This window comes from Symphalangus syndactylus, chromosome 2 (assembly GCF_028878055.3).
Source record: "Symphalangus syndactylus isolate Jambi chromosome 2, NHGRI_mSymSyn1-v2.1_pri, whole genome shotgun sequence".
In the NCBI taxonomy this organism is placed as follows: domain Eukaryota; kingdom Metazoa; phylum Chordata; class Mammalia; order Primates; family Hylobatidae; genus Symphalangus; species Symphalangus syndactylus.
Window position 1 is genome coordinate 42,137,099 of NC_072424.2, and position 18,858 is coordinate 42,155,956.

Below are 18,858 nucleotides of genomic sequence, written 5' to 3' on the forward strand. Positions count from 1 at the left end.
CGTAGTTCAGGCCTTGCCCCAGCTATTACCTGGACTGAAATATTTTTAGTATCTGTATTTTTGTTGTTGTTGTTGTTGTTTTGTTTTTGTTTTTTGAGACAGAGTCTCATTCTGTTGCCCAGACTGGAGTGCGATCTTAGCTTACTGCAACTTTTGCCTCCCAGGTTCAAGCAATTCTCCTGCCTCAGCTTCTCGAGTAGCTGGGATTACAGGCGTGCACCACAATGACGGGCTAATTTTTGTGTTTTTTTAGTAGAGACAGGGTTTCACTATGTTTCCCAGGCTGGTTTTAAACTCCTGACCTCAAGTGATCCACCGGCCTCGTCCTCCCAAAGTGCTGGGATTACAGGCATGAGCCACCGCACCCGGCCATTTTTAGTATCCTTACATTGTAATTTGTGAATGGCAAATGTGTGGCACATGCAACCCCCTCCCCATTCCACACCCCTGCTAATGGCAGGTATTACTAATTGATCATGGCTCTCTTTCCTATGGGTCCAAGAAGTCACCTTACAGTGCTCAAAGAAACACCACCCATTGAGTGGGGTGGCATGTGAGATGAAACCTATTTGGAGCTATAAAACTTAAACAGCCTTGCAGATATGGCCTGCCTGCCCAAACCAATCTTGTGGCTAATTTTTCTTTTTTGGAAATTAGCTGAGCAGGTGTGTTTGTTGATTCAACTGAGCCCTGCTGGGAAAGCCAAGCTGTGACATTTCTGAAATGTATTGATGCAACCATATTATGATATAGATGAGGAGGCAAGGCAGGAGACTGTATCTGCTTTAAGCAAGGTGGTCGCCAGCCCAGGCACCAGCCAGACCCTCTTGGCTCATCTGTTAAGTAGGATGATGCCAGCCAAAGCAGAGGGCAGGGCTGTGTGTTCTCTTGAGGAGCAGTCAGCTTTCAGAGTGGCTGCGGAGGACCTAGCTGTGTAGGGCGCTCTCCTAGGTCCTGACTGACCTTTAACATGGAGAGTTAGAAAATGGAAAATCTTTAGCTGGAACAAATGGGTAATGGATTATGAATGTTGCCAGCATGCTGTAGGGCATAGGTGGCAAATAGGTCTCAACTCGTGTGCCATTTCTGTCCATTTCTGTTGGCCCTCTGTAGCACTGTGTTGAGATGGATTCAGAGACTGTGTCCAGGCTCAATGGACAGGAGAACTGTGATCAATTAGGAATATCTGTCCTGAGCAAGAGTGGGTAAGGGGAGGCACATGCTTGTCTCTTATTTGCCATTTCTGGTGTAGGGAAAGCCCATGGTTGGGAGTCCCAGACGTGGCTTCTAGACGCAATATTTTAAGCAGGACATTTGACCTTCTTGGACCCCAGTTTCCTCATATGGAAAACAAGGACATCACATAGATGACTTTCAAATTTTCTGTCTTAGAAATTCTTCAATTTTAAAGTTTTCCAGGTCTTCAGTGTAAAACTTGCACCAAATCTGTTTGATCCCATTAAAACATTTACAGCTCTCCACCCCTCTCTGCCGTATGCTTGAGCAACTGAGCCATCTATTCCTGGAGAAGGCCATCTCCCCGGGCAGGAGCAGCTGGGGACCCTGGAGACAGGAGGCTTCTCATACTAAACAGACCCTACCCTTTAATCTCAACCAAAAGATCCAGGAGGCGTGATTCACATCTCGCCTGTTGCCTCTCCTCCGAGAGCCCGAACCTCTCCCCTCCTGTTCTGCAAATGCGCCTGAATGCAGAGTCCTGAAATTTAGGGTCATGGTTTCAAAGTTCATGGTCCTGAGAATAAACAAAAAAACTATTGTGGTTGCATAGAGCTGTAGACCCCATTAACACCGTCCCATGAATATTTATAGCGTGGAACTACAAAAGAACATAGAGGCCATATTGTATTTCCTAGAACTTTCTTTCTAGGGGTCCTTTCTCTGTGGGTCACTTTAATGTAAGCTTTGCTTATTTAGTTGCACACTTTAAGCCGATTAACTTTTTACTAAAAAAAACCCTCCCTGTTTGTTTGTACATACACTCCCTTGACAAAGATTCACAGAAAACTGCTTTAAACCTGTTAAATCCCTCCGCTGGAAACTTGCAATGAACTAAATGCATCTGTGGGTAGGATTTCCCTGTAACGCTCCCCGCCTCTGGCCCCTCCATCCCACCTCAGCCTGTTTCCTGAGAGGAATTCCAATGGTTTGAATTCTACATATTTAGTTCCTCCAATAACCTGGGCTTATCTCTAGGTGACTATCTTATGGAACATCTATGAAGTCTTCCTCACTTCCTGAGTGAGGAAGTTATTGGAGTGGACAAATAGCAGGCCCCAAGCAAATACCCTATGTTTCTCTAAAAGAAAATGTAGTGAAATCAAACGTTAGGTCAGAGACCATGGACTCCATTGGTTTCCAAACTGCAGTGTCCATCTGAGTCACCTGAGTGGGTGGGGCAGGGCATGAATTAAAATGCATATTCCTGGGTGCTGACTTCAGAGATTCTGATTTCATAGATCTGGGTTGGGGCCTGGGGATCTGCATGTCAGCACTCTCCTTTGACACTTCTGATGTAAGTGGTTTGTGGGCCATGCCTCCAGAAACACTGAGCTGGTTCAGCTGTCTCATTGTGTGAGTGAAGAAAACGCTTCAAAGGGGAAGCACACAGCTTCCAGTACAGACCGTGGAGATGCAGACCACGTCTCTTCCCCCGTGTAGACCATGATTCATGTCCCAAGATACAGAGCCACTGCAGAATATTTGTGATTAGGTCCACGGGTAGGAAGCTGACTGAACAATAAACCATGCCTTAGTGTAGTCCTGAGGTCTAAGTGTAGAAATGAAAATCAGGAAGTGTCCTGGTTGATGAAGGTGAGATGAGGTAAGGTGGGTACCTCCTGCAGGCCACTCTTCTCGGATAAAACCCAGGTCTTTTTTGGTTTGGAGCAAGCCCTGGAGCAGGGCAGGGCATATGGCCAGGATGGACCAGGAAGGTCAGGGGGCTGCCCTGAGCCTGCCATTCTCTGGGGGCCAGGGAACAGAGTCTTGGGGATAGTGCAGTTGGTGATAGAAGGTGGAAGCAGAGTGGAGGGGTCTCCCTCTGACTGGTTGGCTGCTGCCCGGCTCGAAGTCTCCCCAGCTCTGCAGACCCCAACTCAGGGGCCGTTCACCACCCCCAAAATGCCCCCACCAGACTCTTGGAATCTTCAGTGTGGAGGGGTGTGAGGACTCCTCCAGGCCCAACCCCTCTTGCAATCTGTCCCTTGAAAGCAGCCGCTTGGGCTGCCCCCGGCTGGCCAGGCTGGTGGTTCCTCTGTTGGCAGAACACTTCTTGCTGACCCTGAGGTCAGTCCTCACCTTGAATCCCAATGCTGGGACCAGAGTCCTGTGCAGGGCAGTGAACCGAGCTCTGAGTCTTGGAGCCAAAAGGTCTGAATTCAAGTCCTGTCCCCTTCTTACAGATTGTCAACTTGGGCTAGTCATTAACTTTCTGAAGTCTCACTTTTCCCCGTAAGATTGGGCTGATGGCCTTCCTGCCTTCTTCTAGGCCTTCTGCAAGGAGGTATTTGTTCACTCACGGATTCGGGGTTGAGAATGTTCTGAAGGTCAGTGCCAGGCCCTGTGCTGGATGCTGGGGTTTTGGGTGTGGGGGGTGTTTGCAGGAGAGGAGGATGTGTGCATGGAAGGGGTGGCTACTGTAAAGTGCTATACCAGAATGAGGGACTCCGGATTACCCTCTCCACCCTGGGTGCTTTAACAGCCCCAGGATCCCATTCCCCAATTCTCAGCCTCCCTTTTTGCCCCTGCTGAGCCTCTCAGATCCCCTGGCCTCCTATCCTGCCTTACCCTCACTGTCTACAGCAGTCCGCATGGCTGGGCCCCCCACTCCAGCTGGCTTATCTTCACTGCACCCCTCCTGCTCCTGCCCTGACAGTGCCTTGCTCTTTCTCACTCCAGGGCCTTTGCACATGCTGTCCCTTTAGCCAGCATGCCCTTTCCTCTTGTTATCCACCTGCCAAACTTCAGCTCACTCATCATCCTCCCACTCATCCCCTTTGTGAGGCTTTCCTGATTCTACATTTCAAGGCTGTAAGTTAGTCATTCCTCCTCTCCATGCTTCCATCTTACAAAGGGAGCCAAAGACGCATGGCAGTTAAGAGTTAGAATTGAGAGGGGGCCTGGAGGAAGTTGCCTAAATCTCTCTGTGCCTACAGTCCTCACCTGACACGGGTATGATGATGCACATTGCATGGGTTTGCTGTCCTGAGGGCTAGAGGAGCGAGAGGAGCCTGCACGGTGTGGGTGCTGCAGAACCATCAGTCCCTTTCTCTTCAGTGCGCTGGTCCTGAGAGGAGAGCTAAAACACCAGATTTGGAAGAAATAGAGATTGCTGTTCAAAAATCAATGGGGACGTGATGGAAGGGCATGAGCTCCCTGTCTCTGGGTGGAGTGTTGGACCCAGTGACCTGTATGGCCCCTTCAAGTCCTAGAAGTTTGTCATTCCTGGAGGACAGTGGAGCAGTGCAACAGTCTCCAAAATGTGTTCCTTAGGTCAGGAGACTCAGTGAAAGGAGATCTCAGAGGCAACTATGTTGGGAAATGCTGCATTCCCAGTCTTTCTCTTGGAGAGCCGTGATATTTGTTAGAATTATAAAGGCTCTGGGAAGTCCTGCAGTAAAGAAGGTGGTTTAACAGCATTTCTTAGTAACTTTTTAGAATGTGGAACTTTGGGGAGAATTGGATAAGAGATCTGATTTTTGTTTGTTTGTTTAAGACGGATTTTTGCTCTTGTTGCCCGGGTTGGAGTGCAATGGAGAGATCTTGGCTCACTGCAACCTATGCCTCTTGGGTTCAAGCGATTTTACTGCCTCAGCCTCCTGAATAGCTGGGATTACAGGTGCCCGCCACCATGCCCAGCTAATTTTAGTATTTTTAGTAGAGACGGGTTTTCACCATGTTGGTCAGGCTGGTCTCAAACCCCTGACCTCAGGTGACCCACCCACCTCGGCCTCCCGAAGTGCTGGGATTACAGGCGTGAGCCACGGTGCCTAGCAGGGATCTGATTTTGGAATCAGAGAGACTTGTATTGACTCAGAAAACCTGTGCAGCTTCTTCCTGCCTGCATGACCTTGGCCAATTCCTACCTCCCTCATGGCCTTTTTTTCCTCTCCCTTCTATAGAAAGGGGACAAAATGGCCTCCTCTTGAAACTGGTGAGAGGATAGATTGTGGTTATATGTAGAGGGCATTCGGCCTGGTCCCAGGAACACAGTGAGTGCTGCTTGCTTCTGCTGTCAATGGGGAAAAGACAGCCAGGGCGAGATCTGTGCTGTGCAAATCATGGATGGGAGCTGCAGGGATGAGCCTTTCCCTGCAAGGCTCAGATCATGGTCATGTTTTGCAGCCCCCAAAATCAGGCACACACATGGCATCAGATGGGGAACATAACAGAACTTCAGAAACTGTGAGGTACTTTACAGGTACTTACTCTCATTACTGCAGTGGCCTGGAGCTGGCTGTTACCTCCTTGCAACGCCCTACTGTGCACACCTTTTCCCAACTCCATATTCAGTGACCTGAAATCAGCCACAGTGGGAGCATTTACACAGGGAAATCAGCAAACACCACAAACCAAGGCTCTCCCCGACCCCAACCAATTGTTAAATAGCAGCACACCACTGATGGATTAGATATCATTAGAAAGCATGTCTTTAAAGCTAGTCCTTTTACATTTCCAAATTTATTACATAACAGCTTTAAAACTGTATTTGACTAATTTATAAAGATTTAAATTTTTGATTTCCAAAAAACATTTTTCCTATTGCACTTCATAATCTATTCCTGAAACATTTACTAGCCAGAGCTTCATAAGGAAACCTGGTGATGAGTCCCTCAGTTGCAGGTGGAAGCTCTGGTGAGGTCAGCCAAGACTGGAGCTGAGGGCATTTTCGTGGATGTGCTTTTTTTTTTTTTTTTTGAGACCGAGTTTTGTTCTTGTTGCTCAGGCTAGAGTGCAATGGTGCAATCTCAGTTCACTGTAACCTCCGCCTCCCGGATTCAAGAAATTTTCCTGCCTCAGCCTCCCGAGTAGCTGGGATTACAGATGCCTGCCACCACGCCCAGCTAATTTTTTGTATTTTTAGTAGAGATGGGGTTTCACCGTGTTGGCCAGGCTGGTCTTGAACTCCTGACCTCAGGCGATCCGCCTGTCCTGGCCTCCCAAAGTGCTGGGATTATAGGCAAGAGACACCACACCCAGCCGGATGTGCATTTTAAATGCTTCCTGCAGCCCATACGTTCAAGTTCTACATCTCTGTGAGGAATTGCCCTGCCTACCCTCTTCACTACAGCCATGTTGAACACAGAGAGGTGGAGGGGAGCCCATGACCCCAGGGTCATAGTTGGAAACAGAGTGCCTGGTGCCGTCGGTCAGTGCTTCTCAAACTCCAGGGTGCACCCGATTTCCTTGAGGGATGTTGTTAACATACAGATTTTGACTGAGCAGGTCTGAGGTGGGCTCTGAAATTCTGTATTTCTGTCGAGCTCCAAGATAATGTTGATGCTGCTGGTCTATGGATTACACCTTGAGTAGCTGGGATTGGTAGTGGAAGAGGTGATGGGAATACTTCGAAAGTCTTCTCTTTGCCTTTCAGTAAGAATTCAATAGCTTTGTGCGTTGAATCCATAGACATAACTCGTTTGCTTCTAAGTATAGTTCAGTCCACTTGTTGATTTAATTATTTATTTGACATTAATTTTGGTGTATAGTATAAGGTTCAAAACCAACTGACTTTTCCTCGAATAGCTAACCTGTTTGCTTCAACATCATTCATTGCTTAGTTCCCTACTTTTCACAAATGTGCAAGACCTGTTTTATCCTATATAAGTTTTCTTAGATATAACCTAGGGGCTGCTTTCAAATGATTCTACGTTGCAGGCTGTCTAATGAAGCCAGTCCTCCTTTGGTACTCTTTTTCTCGGCTGTTCTCACCTGATTGTGCAGATTAACATTAATATCATCTTGCCAGTAATAAAAAAAATTGGGGTTTTGATTGAAGTGTATTAAACGCACACATTCATTTGGAAAGACTTAATGGTTCTTTACTATCGTCTTTCTTACCAGAAACATGTCTTGTCAGTCACTTTTTATAGCTTTTAGTAGGATTTTACATTTCTTGAGTTAGTAACACATTTTTGTCATCAAGGTTGTTCCTAGCTATGTTATTTTAATTTTTTCCAATTGTTTTTATTTTTTTGAGACAGAGTCTCACTCTGTCACCCAGGCTGGAGTGCAGTGGTGCAAATCTCAGGTCACTGTAACCTCCACCTCCTGGGTTCAAGTGATTCTCCTACCTCAGCCTCCCAAGTAGCTGGGACTACAGGCGCGCGCAACCATGCTTGGCTAATTTTTGTATTTTTAGTAGAGACAGGGTGTCACCATGTTGGCCGGGCTGGTCTCGAACTCCTGACCTCACGTGATCCACCCGCCTCAGCGTCCCAAAGTGCTAGGATCACAGGTATGAGCCACCGTGCCCGGCTTAGATATGTTATTTTAAATACAATTTTTATATTATTTTATTTTATAAGTAATATATAGTAGTTTGTATTGTATCATTTATAATTTATATCATTTATGTTATGTTTATATATAGCTAGCCACATGTGGCAATTTAAACTTAAATTAATTAAAAGGAAATAAAATGTAAAATTCAGTTCCTCAATCATATTAATCACATTTCTTTTTTTTTTTTTTTTTTTTTTTTTTTTGAGACGGAGTCTTTCTCTGTCCCCCAGGCTGGAGTGCAGTGGCGCGATCTTGGCTCACTGCAAGCTCTGCCTCCCGGGTTCATGCCATTCTTCTGCCTCACCCTCCCAAGTAGCTGGGACTACAGGCGCCCGCCACCTTGCCCGGCTAATTTTTTGCATTTTTAGTAGAGACGGGGTTTCACAGTGTTAGCCAGGATGGTCTCGATCTCCTGACCTCGTGATCTGCCCGCCTCAGCCTCCCAAAGTGCTGGGATTACAGGCTTGAGCCACCACGCCTGACCTCACATTTCAATGCCCAATAACCACATGTAGTTAGCGGGTACCATGTTGATGGGATCGCTTTCTCTCTCTCTCTCTCTCTCTCTCTCTCTCTCTTCTTTCTTTCGACAAAGTTTCGCTCTGTTGCCCAGGCTGGAGTGGACTGACACCATCATGGCTCACTGCAGCCTCGACCTCCTGGATTCAAGTGATCCTCCTGCCTCAGCCTCCCATGTACCTGGGGCCACTGGTGTGTGCCACCACGCCCAGCTAATGTTTTGATTTTTTGGTAGAGACAGGGGTCTCACTTTGTTGCCCAGGCTGGTCTCAAACTCCTGTGCTCAGGTGATGTTCCCACCTTGGCCTCCCAAAGTGCTGGGATTACAGGTGAGCCACTGCACCTGGCTTGGGATCACTTCAGTTTATTCTTTTAGGTTATCTAGGAGAGCAGCTGCTTTGATACCAAACTCCTGGTTTCTCTCCTGCAGCAGCATTACCCTGATTTCCTTCTTAATGAGGAAGGCAAGGATGGCAAATGTGTGCCATGAGGGTTGCCCTATGCACTCATGCCCATGGCATACATCACAATTAGTCACAGCGCTCTTTGCTGTTCTTGGGCTATGTTGGTTTTGAACTTACCCCTTAGTGCCCTGCTCTTCTCTCTGAAGACACACATTTCATGTAATGGAAGGACCTCTGCTATGAAGAACGCATTGTGTCAGGAGTCTAGGTTCCCACAGCAGCCTTTGGTTTATTTCGAGTATCAAAGGCAGTTTCTTCTTCCTTCCACACAGGGGTTTCCATCACTGGCTCCCAGATACATGTGGGCCCTGCTGGTTCAGACCCCATTGTTATGAGTGGTCCTGGACTTGAGTCTTCACTCTGCCAAATGACTCACTATGTGACCTTGAATGAATCACTCAGACCCCCTGCAGAACATGCTGCTCTCTATGGAAGGCGGTGGTGGCTTGGAGACTCCAGCTGACATTCTGGACCTGTGTTCTTGGGTGCAGCCACTCTTGCTTGAAGGCTGTATCTGTGAGCCTAAGGGCCAGCGCTGAGGACTCATGCTATGGGCTGCGTCCCCTCTAAGTGAAGGGCAGGTGGCCTTCTTGGACTGTCTTTGATCCACAGGAACTGTCTATGGGATCCTGGGGCAGGATCTGTAGAACACAAGGGAAGAGTCTGCAGGACCGCAGCGTGGGAGCCTGGGCTAGCGTGGGAAGGGGCTCTCTGGGCCTTGAGGTGGGCTAGGATCCAGTCCCACACCATGGGGGCTTCCTGCAGGTGCTGTGGAAGGGCCAGGCCATGCCCTCTTGCAGCTGTTGTGGGTAAGGGCTGCCCTGGGCTGGGCACGCAAGCGCTAAGTCAATGCCTCGCAAAGGGATCAAACCTGTAAAAACGTCTGTTAGCTCACTGCACATCACATTGATGTGGGCCATGGCCAGTGACCTCAGTGCTTGCAGGGTGCAGCTCCTCCATCTCATATTTGCTGAGTGGGGCCTGGTGCCAGTTCTGTGCTGGATCCACATTATCTCAGTTGATGCTCGCAACAACCTCATGTGGAAGATATTATGACTCTTTATTCCCACTTGGAAGATGAAGAAACTGAGGCTTAGAGAGGTGAAGTTATTTGTCCAAGGCTTCCCAGGCAGGACGTGAGCTGGGGGCTGTCTGATTCGGTTCCTTCACCGTCAGCCACTAGGCCCATACTGCACCGTGTGATGACTTTCCTTGGCGAGTATAAAATGGGATTTCACATTGAAATGTACATGGGAGCCTGTCATCATGGCGTTTAGACTCTGGCACAATCTGGGAAGTTGAGTAGATGCTAAGAGCTTAGGAAGCCGCTGGGGGACTGGGAAGAACCCTGGCTTGGGGGTTCTGGCTCTGCTGCTTGCTGGCCCTGTGACCCCAAGCAAGTCATTCTCTTTTCTGAGTCTCAGGTTCTTAACCGGTAAAAGTGGAACAAGACCAATATGGGTTGATGCAAAAATTAAAAGAAGCGATGCCTATGTACGATCCAGTGTTAACTGTAAAGCATTACAGAAAACATGATCTCCTCTCCCTCCCCCAACTCCACCTACTTCAACCCCCACCCCTACCCCTGCCAATGCCTGGCGTGTGCTGCCTCAGTAAGTGTTAGATGACTATAGCAGCATGATTTAGCCCTGGCTGTCTGGTTAATATTGTCTGGTTGAGACCATTTGTCCTAAAGGAATACAGAGAAAGGAAAGAGTGTGTCGGGGTGGGAGGGCAAATACTGGTGATGGAAGCTGAGTTGAGTTTTGCAGGGTAGGGTCTTCTGGATGAGGACAGGTGGGGGAGGGAGAGAGACAGGAACCAGGAGGAGCAAAGTGGAGGTTGGAGTGGCACCACTCTTCACTGCATGCTTGCCACAGGCCAGGCCTGGCATCGGCTGCTTAACAGGCTTCATGTTGTTTAATTCTCATACACTTCTACCAGGTAGGCACCTCTATTTCCAGATAGGAAACCATGGCTCAGAGAGACCAAGTGAGTTACCCATGGTCACACAGCTCTTCAGTGATGGCACTGGGATTGGAACCCAGGTCTTTCTGGCTTAAAAGTACATGCTTTTAATGAGCCTGCCTCCCAGGTGAACAATACGAAGACTGCACGCAGAAAGTGCCTTCGTAAAGGATTCCCCTGCAAGAGAATCAGCCTGGGGCTCCCACTCTTTGGTGTCAGGAAGATGCCTGAGCACTGGACATGAGGAGGTGGAGACCATGCCAGCTGAGCAGGCCCAGGGGACAGTGTGGGAGGAGTTTCCCAGCGGCCCTGTGACTTTGGGAAGGGGCTGCTGCAGAGCGGCGCCCCCTGCTGTGCCCTGCTTGGCCCCTCTGCCATGCTCCGCCTTCAAACTGCAGTGTGCAGGGGCACTGGACTTCCCAGGGGTGCTCTCTACAGATGGTTCAAGGGAGTGAACTTCCAGGTTCTGAAGCATGCATCTGGGATTCTATACTAAGACAGCAGGAGGATGCTGGGCACGTGGCCCTTCCTGCACTTCACGGGAGAGGCTTACCTGTCACCCATCTGGAATCCCACTGTGTACAAAAGCCCCGAGTGTCAAAGGAAAAATGAGAAATGGTTGGTTATAGAGCAGCCTTCTTCAATGAGGAGCCAGAGTATCTTAGACCTGCAGCTCTTCTGTCTCTTCTCATCTATAGGAATTTCTATTAAGGGAAATGCTTGGGGCAGGGAGGAATATTTTGATTTCAGAACAACTGAAGTAGGGTAGTTAATGATAGTGATTCTTTTAAGTATAACTAGAATGCTCCCTGGACCTCTAAATTTTTCAAGCTATGTGGATAAAACCCAGGATGAACATTTTTCTTGTTTTCTTTCAGTTTCAGCATGCTATTCCAAAAGGTAGTTAAACCTATTTTACCAAACCATATCATGAAACATTTATTCCACATATAGTCAATCCTCATCTTATAAAATATTTATTATTTTCTTCTCATGAGCAAAATAAGTATTTAAACTTATCGTGAAAAATCTGAAGTGTCAGGCTAAGAAAGGGCTATGTAGCTTTTCAAAATGATTTAGGAACACGTGAGCACAGAAGTTGGAAGACCACTATGTTACTTCCTTGGCTTGGGTGGTTTTCCCAGTGCCTGTTCATCTGTACCCTTCTCCCACCCCCTTGCTTTTCTCTTTCTTCTCTTAGAATGTTTGAGAAGTATTCCTGATTGCCTGCCATTGCCATTGCCATAATTGACATTGGACACTTTTTCTTTGGGGGAAAAATGGCGCTGTACTGTGGACTGTTTTGTGCCAAATCTTCAGGAAAGTGGGAAGCTGAAGGGCTCAGTGCAGGCAGCTGGAAACCATCTTTGACCAAACCAACCTTGTCACACATTTCAAGGGAGTTCTAGATGACAGTCAGAATTCAAGGAATTGTCAGATAGACTGCCTTGTACAAAGTTTGGGTGCCCAAGAAAAGCTTTAAATTGAGAGACATTTATTGTATTCAGTCAACACTTTTTATTTTCTAATTTTTTATTCTAGCCATCTGAATGGCTGTGAAGTGGTACTTCACTGTGGTTTTGATTTGCATTTTCCTAATGACTGATGCTTTTGAGCATCTTTTCACGTGTTGGCCATTTATATCTTTTCCTTACAGACGTGTTTTTTCAAATCCTTTGCTTATTTTTAATTGGGTTGCCTTTTAGTTGTTGAATTGTAAGAGTTCATTTTATATTCTGGATTCTAGGCTCTTATAAGATATATGACTTGCACAAATTTTCTCCCATTCTGTAAGTTGTCTTTTCACTTTCTTGATAACGTCCTCCTTTTCTGATAATGTCACAATGCACAAAAATTTATAAATTTGATTAAATCTAATTTATTTATTTTTTCTTTTGTTGCTCATGCTTTGATGTTATATCTATGCCATTGACAAATCAAGATAATGAAGATTTATGCTGATGTTTCCTTCTAATAGTTTTATGGTTTTAGCTCCTACATTTAGATCATTGATTCACTTGGAGTTAAATTTTGTGTATGGCGTGAAGTAGGAATTCAACTTTATTCTTTTGCACATTTGTTTATTTTAAAAGCCTCTGGTGGCTTGTGGCTAAATAAGAAAGGGAGATGGAGATCTGGGAAACTCTGACCTAGAAACATAAAAATGAATACTGTGAGGAGCATGAGTCTCAATTCATAGATTTCACAGTATGGACAGCGTGGATGGATGACACGGGTTTCAAAGTTTCGAAAGCTATATTTGACCTCTGCGGGGAAATCACCTACTATGTGCCAAGAACAAGGAGAAGCATGAGCCAGTTTATAGATTTTGTAATATGGCCAGCTTGGATGGATTACTTGGGTTTCAAATTTCAAATTATTTTGATCTCTGCAGGGAAGGCATCTATGTGTCAAGTACAGGGCTTGGTTCTTCATTGCTCCACAAATTTTATTTTTCTTCCTTCAATAGATTGCATCTACTGAAGAAAGATTATATCTATGGAAGAAAAAAAGAAAGCCATGGTGTGTGTGTGTGTGTGTGTGTACTTATGTGTACATGATCTCATTTAATTTTCTCAACAGATTTCCAGAATAGGCAATATTATCTCTATAGATGAATCATTTGTGGCTCAGTTGAGTAATATGTGCGAGGTTGCCAGAGCCAGAATATGAATACAGATCATTTTGCGAAGGCTGTATGTGTCAATCATTATAATCTAGATTGTGATACAGGAATAAATAATCCTTAAGTATCCATGCTTTATAACCACAGAAGTTTTTGTCTCATGTTACATATTCAGCCTGGATCATATCATCTTCACTCTATGTCTCAGCCTGATAGAGTGGCCTGTTTCCGGAATATCCTTTGTCTTATGGCTTTGGGAAAAGAGAACATGGCAAACCACGTGCTGGGTCTTACAGGTTCTGCTTGGAAGTGACACGTGTCACTTCCCCTCACTTTCATTAGCCAGAAAAAAATCATGGTGTGCCAGACAAAGTGGCTCATGCCTGTAATCCCAGCACTTTGGGAGGCCGAGGCAGGAGGATGACTTGAGGTCAGGAGTTCCAGACCAGCCTGGCCAACATGGTGAAACCCCATCTCTACTAAAAATACAAAAATATTAGCCAGCATGGTGGCGCATGCCTGTAATCCCAGCTACATGGGAGGTAGAGGAACGAGAATTGCTTGAATCTGGGAGGCAGAGATTGCAGTGAGCTGAGATCGTGCCACTGCACTCCAGCCTGGGCAACAGAGAGAGACTCCATCTCAAAGAATAAATAAATAAAATAAATCACATGGTGAAGCCTGACTTCTGAGAGAGGGGGAAGTATAATTTGTACCCAGGAGAAGCAGCAAAAATGATGAACAATAATAGACTCTGTCACAGGTCTCCTCCCCTCTTGTAACAAATACTTGCTTTCCTTCTCCTCCCATATATACAACATACTTACCTTTCCACAAAGTCCTGTCCAGTCGTGGTACCAGGCTCCAAGTCCAGGATCTTGTGATCATCTCTATACTAAGTCAGGATGTGACTCCTCTTCATCCAGAGACTTGTGAACTTTAAAACAATCGTATACTTCCCCACCCCACTACCAAAATACATACTCAATATACAATGATAGATAAGGGACAGGATAACCATAACAAACACTTCCATTTGGAAAGAGGAAGATTGGGAGGCACAACAGTCACTGATCCATAACAGTTCTGAAATCAGGCTGGACACATGTTGCAAGGGGCACCTAGGATGGGGACGGTTCCTTCATGAGGCCCTGACACAAACTCCTGCCAGTAGCTCACCATTCATTTTCCCTGTGTGGCTTTGAGCTCCACACTCTGGGAGGTCCTGCCCTTCCTTTTCCCTTATTCTTAGCCACATCTGGAAAGGGCATCAGAGAATATGCCCTTCATGGGGGCAGCTTTTTCAGCCTGTTTCTTTCCCATACAAAGATGGAGGCCCAAGGTTCATTTTGTGTCATTTTAAGTGTCAAACATTGGCAGCCTCTTATGGGTCTTGCTAATGACATTTTTTGGTCCTATGCTTTTCTACAACATTAATCATCTTCTTCTCTGTTTGGTTCAGCTGTGTGTGCCATAGCCACATACAATTATTTTCTAAACATGTCTATCTCTCTCCAGACTTAATTATTGCTACCTTGCACTTATGAAGCTTCTGAGAGAGAAACACATTCTTAGTTTTCTTTATCTGAACAATTCTTTCTCAACTGAAGGGATTTACCAGGTACCATCTTGGTTGGTCCTTGCTACAAGGTTGAATTTTTTTTTTCTTTAACAGACATCTTGACTATAATTTACATGCTGTGTAATTCACTTATTGTAAGTGTACGTGTGATTTTAGTAAATTTATAATTGTGTAACCATAACTACAATCCAGTTCTAGAGCATTTCCAGCAACCCCCAAATTTCTGCATGTTCATTTACAGTCAATCCTTGTTGCTGCCCCCAGTCCTAAACAATTACAAATATTTCTACTTCTATAAATTAGCCTTTTGTAGACATTTCATATCAATTGAATCATATAATATGTAGTGTTTGGCAACAGTTATTTCATTTCGTATGATGTTTTTGAGATTCACACATGTTGAAGCCTGTGTCTATAGTTTGTTCCTTTTAATTGCTACATAGTTCTATTGTATAGATATGCCACGTTGTGTTCATCCATTCAACAGCTAATAGACATGTAAGTTGTTTCAAGATTAGGGCTATTAGAAAGAAGGCTGCCATAAACATTTGAGCATGTCTTTGTGTGAATATATGTTTTCATTTATTTTGGGAAGATCCCTAGGAGTTGAATTGCTGGGTCTTATGATAAATTTAAGTTTTTATTTATTTATTTTTTTTTGAGAGGGAGTCTTGCTCTGTCACCCAGGCTGGAGTGCAGTGGCGCGATCTCGGCTCACTGCAAGCTCCGCCTCCCGGGTTCACGCCATTCTCCTGCCTCAGCCTCCAGAGTAGCTGGGACTACAGGCACCCGCCACCACGCCCGGCTAATTTTTTTCTATTTTTAATAGAGACGGAGTTTCACCGTGTTAGCCAGGATGGTCTCGATCTCCTGACCTCGTGATCCACCCACCTCAGCCTCCCAAAGTGCTGGGATTACAGGCATGAGCCACCGCGCCCAGCTAAGTTACTTTTTAGAGAACCTTCCAGTTTTCCATAAAGGCTGTTCTTGACACTACAATGCTGAATTGTCATCAACCTCTGTTACTCAAAGTTCTCAGCTTTCTTTTTTTCTGTAGTTATGAGGATAGGTTAGCTCTTCCAACTTTCTAAGACTCTGAAGTTTTGGACTCTCTATTGTTTGTCATTCTTACAAAAATTGTCATTTTTCGAGCCCATTTCTTTCTTGCAGAACCTTGTCAAACATAGTTAATAACAACCAAGGCATGCTATCAACATTCTTCCTCCATGTCTTCATTTGAAACCATAACGCATTCAGTTCATCATCTTCCTTCCGAGTGAAGGCAGGCAACACTTTGACTGAATGCTTCGTCACCGTCACTGCATAACATAGAGATGACTTTCTTTCAGCCTCTAGTAACAGTTTCCTTGACACCTGGCCCAAAGCCAATGGATTTTTGTTACAGAACATACTATTTCTGATAGCAATTTCTGTATTAGTGAGGATAAAGAGATTGTGCTCCAGTAATGAATGCCCGTGAATCTCAGAAGATTATGAAAACAACATCACACCTGTAATCCCAGTGTTTTGAGAGGCCGAGGCAGGAGAATTATTTGAGACTGCACAACATAGCAAGACCCTGTCTGTACAAAAAAAAAATTTAAAAATTAGCCAGGTGTGGTGTCCCATGCCTGGAGTCCTAGCTACTTGGGCAGCTGAGGTGGGAGGATTGCTTGAGCCCAGGCTTTCAAGGTTGCAGTGAGCTATGATCATGACACTGCACTCCAGACTGGGCTACAGAGCAAGACTCTGTCTCTCTTAAAAAAAAAAAAAAAAAAAATCCATCCTCCCCCCCCCAACAAAAAAACAGTGTTTTCATTTTTTAATCCATGCTGCATATCCATCCTGATAAGCCACAGTGTGCTATTACATCATCTTTACTCCAGAACCTAGGGTGATCCCCATGAACCCAGATGAACCCCATCTGGAACATTGCTTGTCTTCTGGGACAGGGCAAAGAGGACGCAGTGAATCATGCACTAGCTCTTAAAGCTTCTGCTCACACTGAATTAGAGCAGGCTGTGTGGCCAATCCTGACACCAATGGGGCAGGGAACTATGATCTTTCCCCAGGGAAGGGCAACAAAAATTATGAACAACAGTATAATTTATCACATTATTCGTTTTCTTCTATATCTTGGGGACCATAAAGAAGAAAGAAGCAGCTGTCTTTTTGCGGTAGTTTTGCTCAGAGCTGCCTAGAGCGAGGACAAGACAGGTGACCTTTCAAAATACCTTACAGACTTAGGATTTGGATTTTCATGGTGGTTGGCACAGCCCCAGGCTGCACAGAACTAATACCTGCTGTTCCTCTGCCTCCACCAGCCCTATCTCTTAGGCTCAAGGAGAAATTTTATTGGATGGGCTGTCTTTTCCAAAGTTTACCACCCAACACCCAATGCCCTTTGGGGCATTAGTGAATCCATTTTTCTTGACTTCTAGCATAAATTCACCCACTTATGTGTTTCCTTCCCAGCTGTCTTTTGGGGAGACATTGCCTTAGATGAAGATGACTTGAAGCTATTTCACATTGACAAAGCCAGAGACTGGACCAAGCAGACAGTGGGGGCAACAGGACACAGCACAGGTAGGTACTGCTTCCTCCCTTCTCCTGCCCAGACGGGAGGGACGAGGGACTCCAGCAGGGGGAGATGTGGACCACGAGTCAATGGTGTTTGACCTGCTAGTCCAATGCCCCCCTATTTGTGGAAAATCAGAGGAGTCACTTCTCCTTCTCCACTAGAGCCAGTGGAGCTGGGGCTTCCAAGTTTGCTGATTCTTCTAAGAAAATCTCCATTTGCCTCTTTATCAGAGGGTTCAGGCTGGAGCTCAGTGTTGGTTCTTAGGACTCTGGCCTCGGGGTTCAGCACTTTCCAGATTGGAGAGTCAAGTGAAATGTAAACAGAAAACCATAACACCTCATAGCAAGTGTGTGAGAACCCAAGAGCAGTGGGAAGACAGCGAGTGAGTGGAGAAGCCTGCCTGGTGTCATGTGAACGGGCACTTGTGTGTGGTGTCTTGAAGGATGAATAGGAGTCCTGAGTGGGAAAAAGGGCATTTCAGGTGGAAGGAGAGCCTTTTGCAAAGCAGGAAGTATGGGGGGACTCTCCTTGTTTGAGGAACAGAGGTAAGGTGCAAGTCACTGGAGGGCAGCCCTTTGAGGTGGGCTGTGGCAGGAGATGCATCTGGAGAAGTTAGCTGGGGTAGATGGTGAAGGGCTTGCCTGTTGAACTCATGAGCTTGCGCTTTGCCCACTGGGCTGTGGGGGTTCTGGTGAATAGGAGCATGACTTGCTCATCTTGAAATCAGGGGTGCCTTGATGGAGTCCCCTCTCCCACTGCTCTCTGCAGCCCACCAGGTGCCCTTCGGGTGCTGGGTTCCTGGCTGGCTGCTTGGGCAGCTTCACTATGCTGATTGCAGTGGGGATGGTGCCGGGGGGAGGGTTGTGTCAGGCAACCCCTCTCCCAGGCTGCTCATGTACGTGGTGACATCCAGGAAGATCTCTGGAACCTGGAAGGAAATGTGTGAGCATATGCCCAGGGCAGGGGCACCTCCCACGGTTCGTTCATGAGGAACCAGAACAGCTACAGGGACCTGCCTTCAAAGCTCCCTGCAGGGGTTGGTGGATGAGGGCTGACATTGCCAGGGGGTCACGGGGACCTCATCATCAGTGGCTGGGAGGAAGGTGGGGCAGTTATGTACTTTAGGATTTCTTTTTGGTGTCTTGTTTCATGAGTGTCATTTCTTAGGATTTTTGAGGTCTCGTATAAGGTTTGAAATTCTATTCACATTTTAAATGGAGTTTTCGATTATTTTTAATACCAATATACTCAGAACTTTACTTAAGCTGTAACCAAAGGAAGCATCTTTGCATAATTCTACCACTCCGTCTAATCACACTTTTATCCCCAGTTCTTACCTGGAGGCCTAGAGAAGCTGACCCGACTGTAATCTTGTATGTGTAGTTAAAATATTTTTAAAACTTTTTTGATGGTGTTACTTAAAAATAGTGAGCTTCATGTATCTCAAACATACGGCATGATGAACCTTTATATATGTACACGCCCATGGGACCATCACCCAGACCAAGATAAGGAACATTCGAGACCCCAGAGACTCCTCACACCCCTCTCAGTTAATACGCATCCAAAAGTAGCCACTGGTCTGACCTCTATC

At 45.9% G+C, this 18,858-nt stretch overlaps 1 protein-coding gene across 1 annotated transcript in view; it reads left to right on the forward strand.

Moving 5' to 3' along the window:
* The window catches only part of TLL2 (tolloid like 2), a 151,796-nt gene that overhangs the window by 19,061 nt on the left and 113,877 nt on the right, over nt 1–18,858 (forward strand). Inside the window, exon 2 of the mRNA XM_055253957.2 lies at nt 17,159–17,269. Coding sequence (XP_055109932.2) covers nt 17,159–17,269 — 111 coding nt within the window. The remainder of the gene's footprint in view (nt 1–17,158; nt 17,270–18,858) is intronic.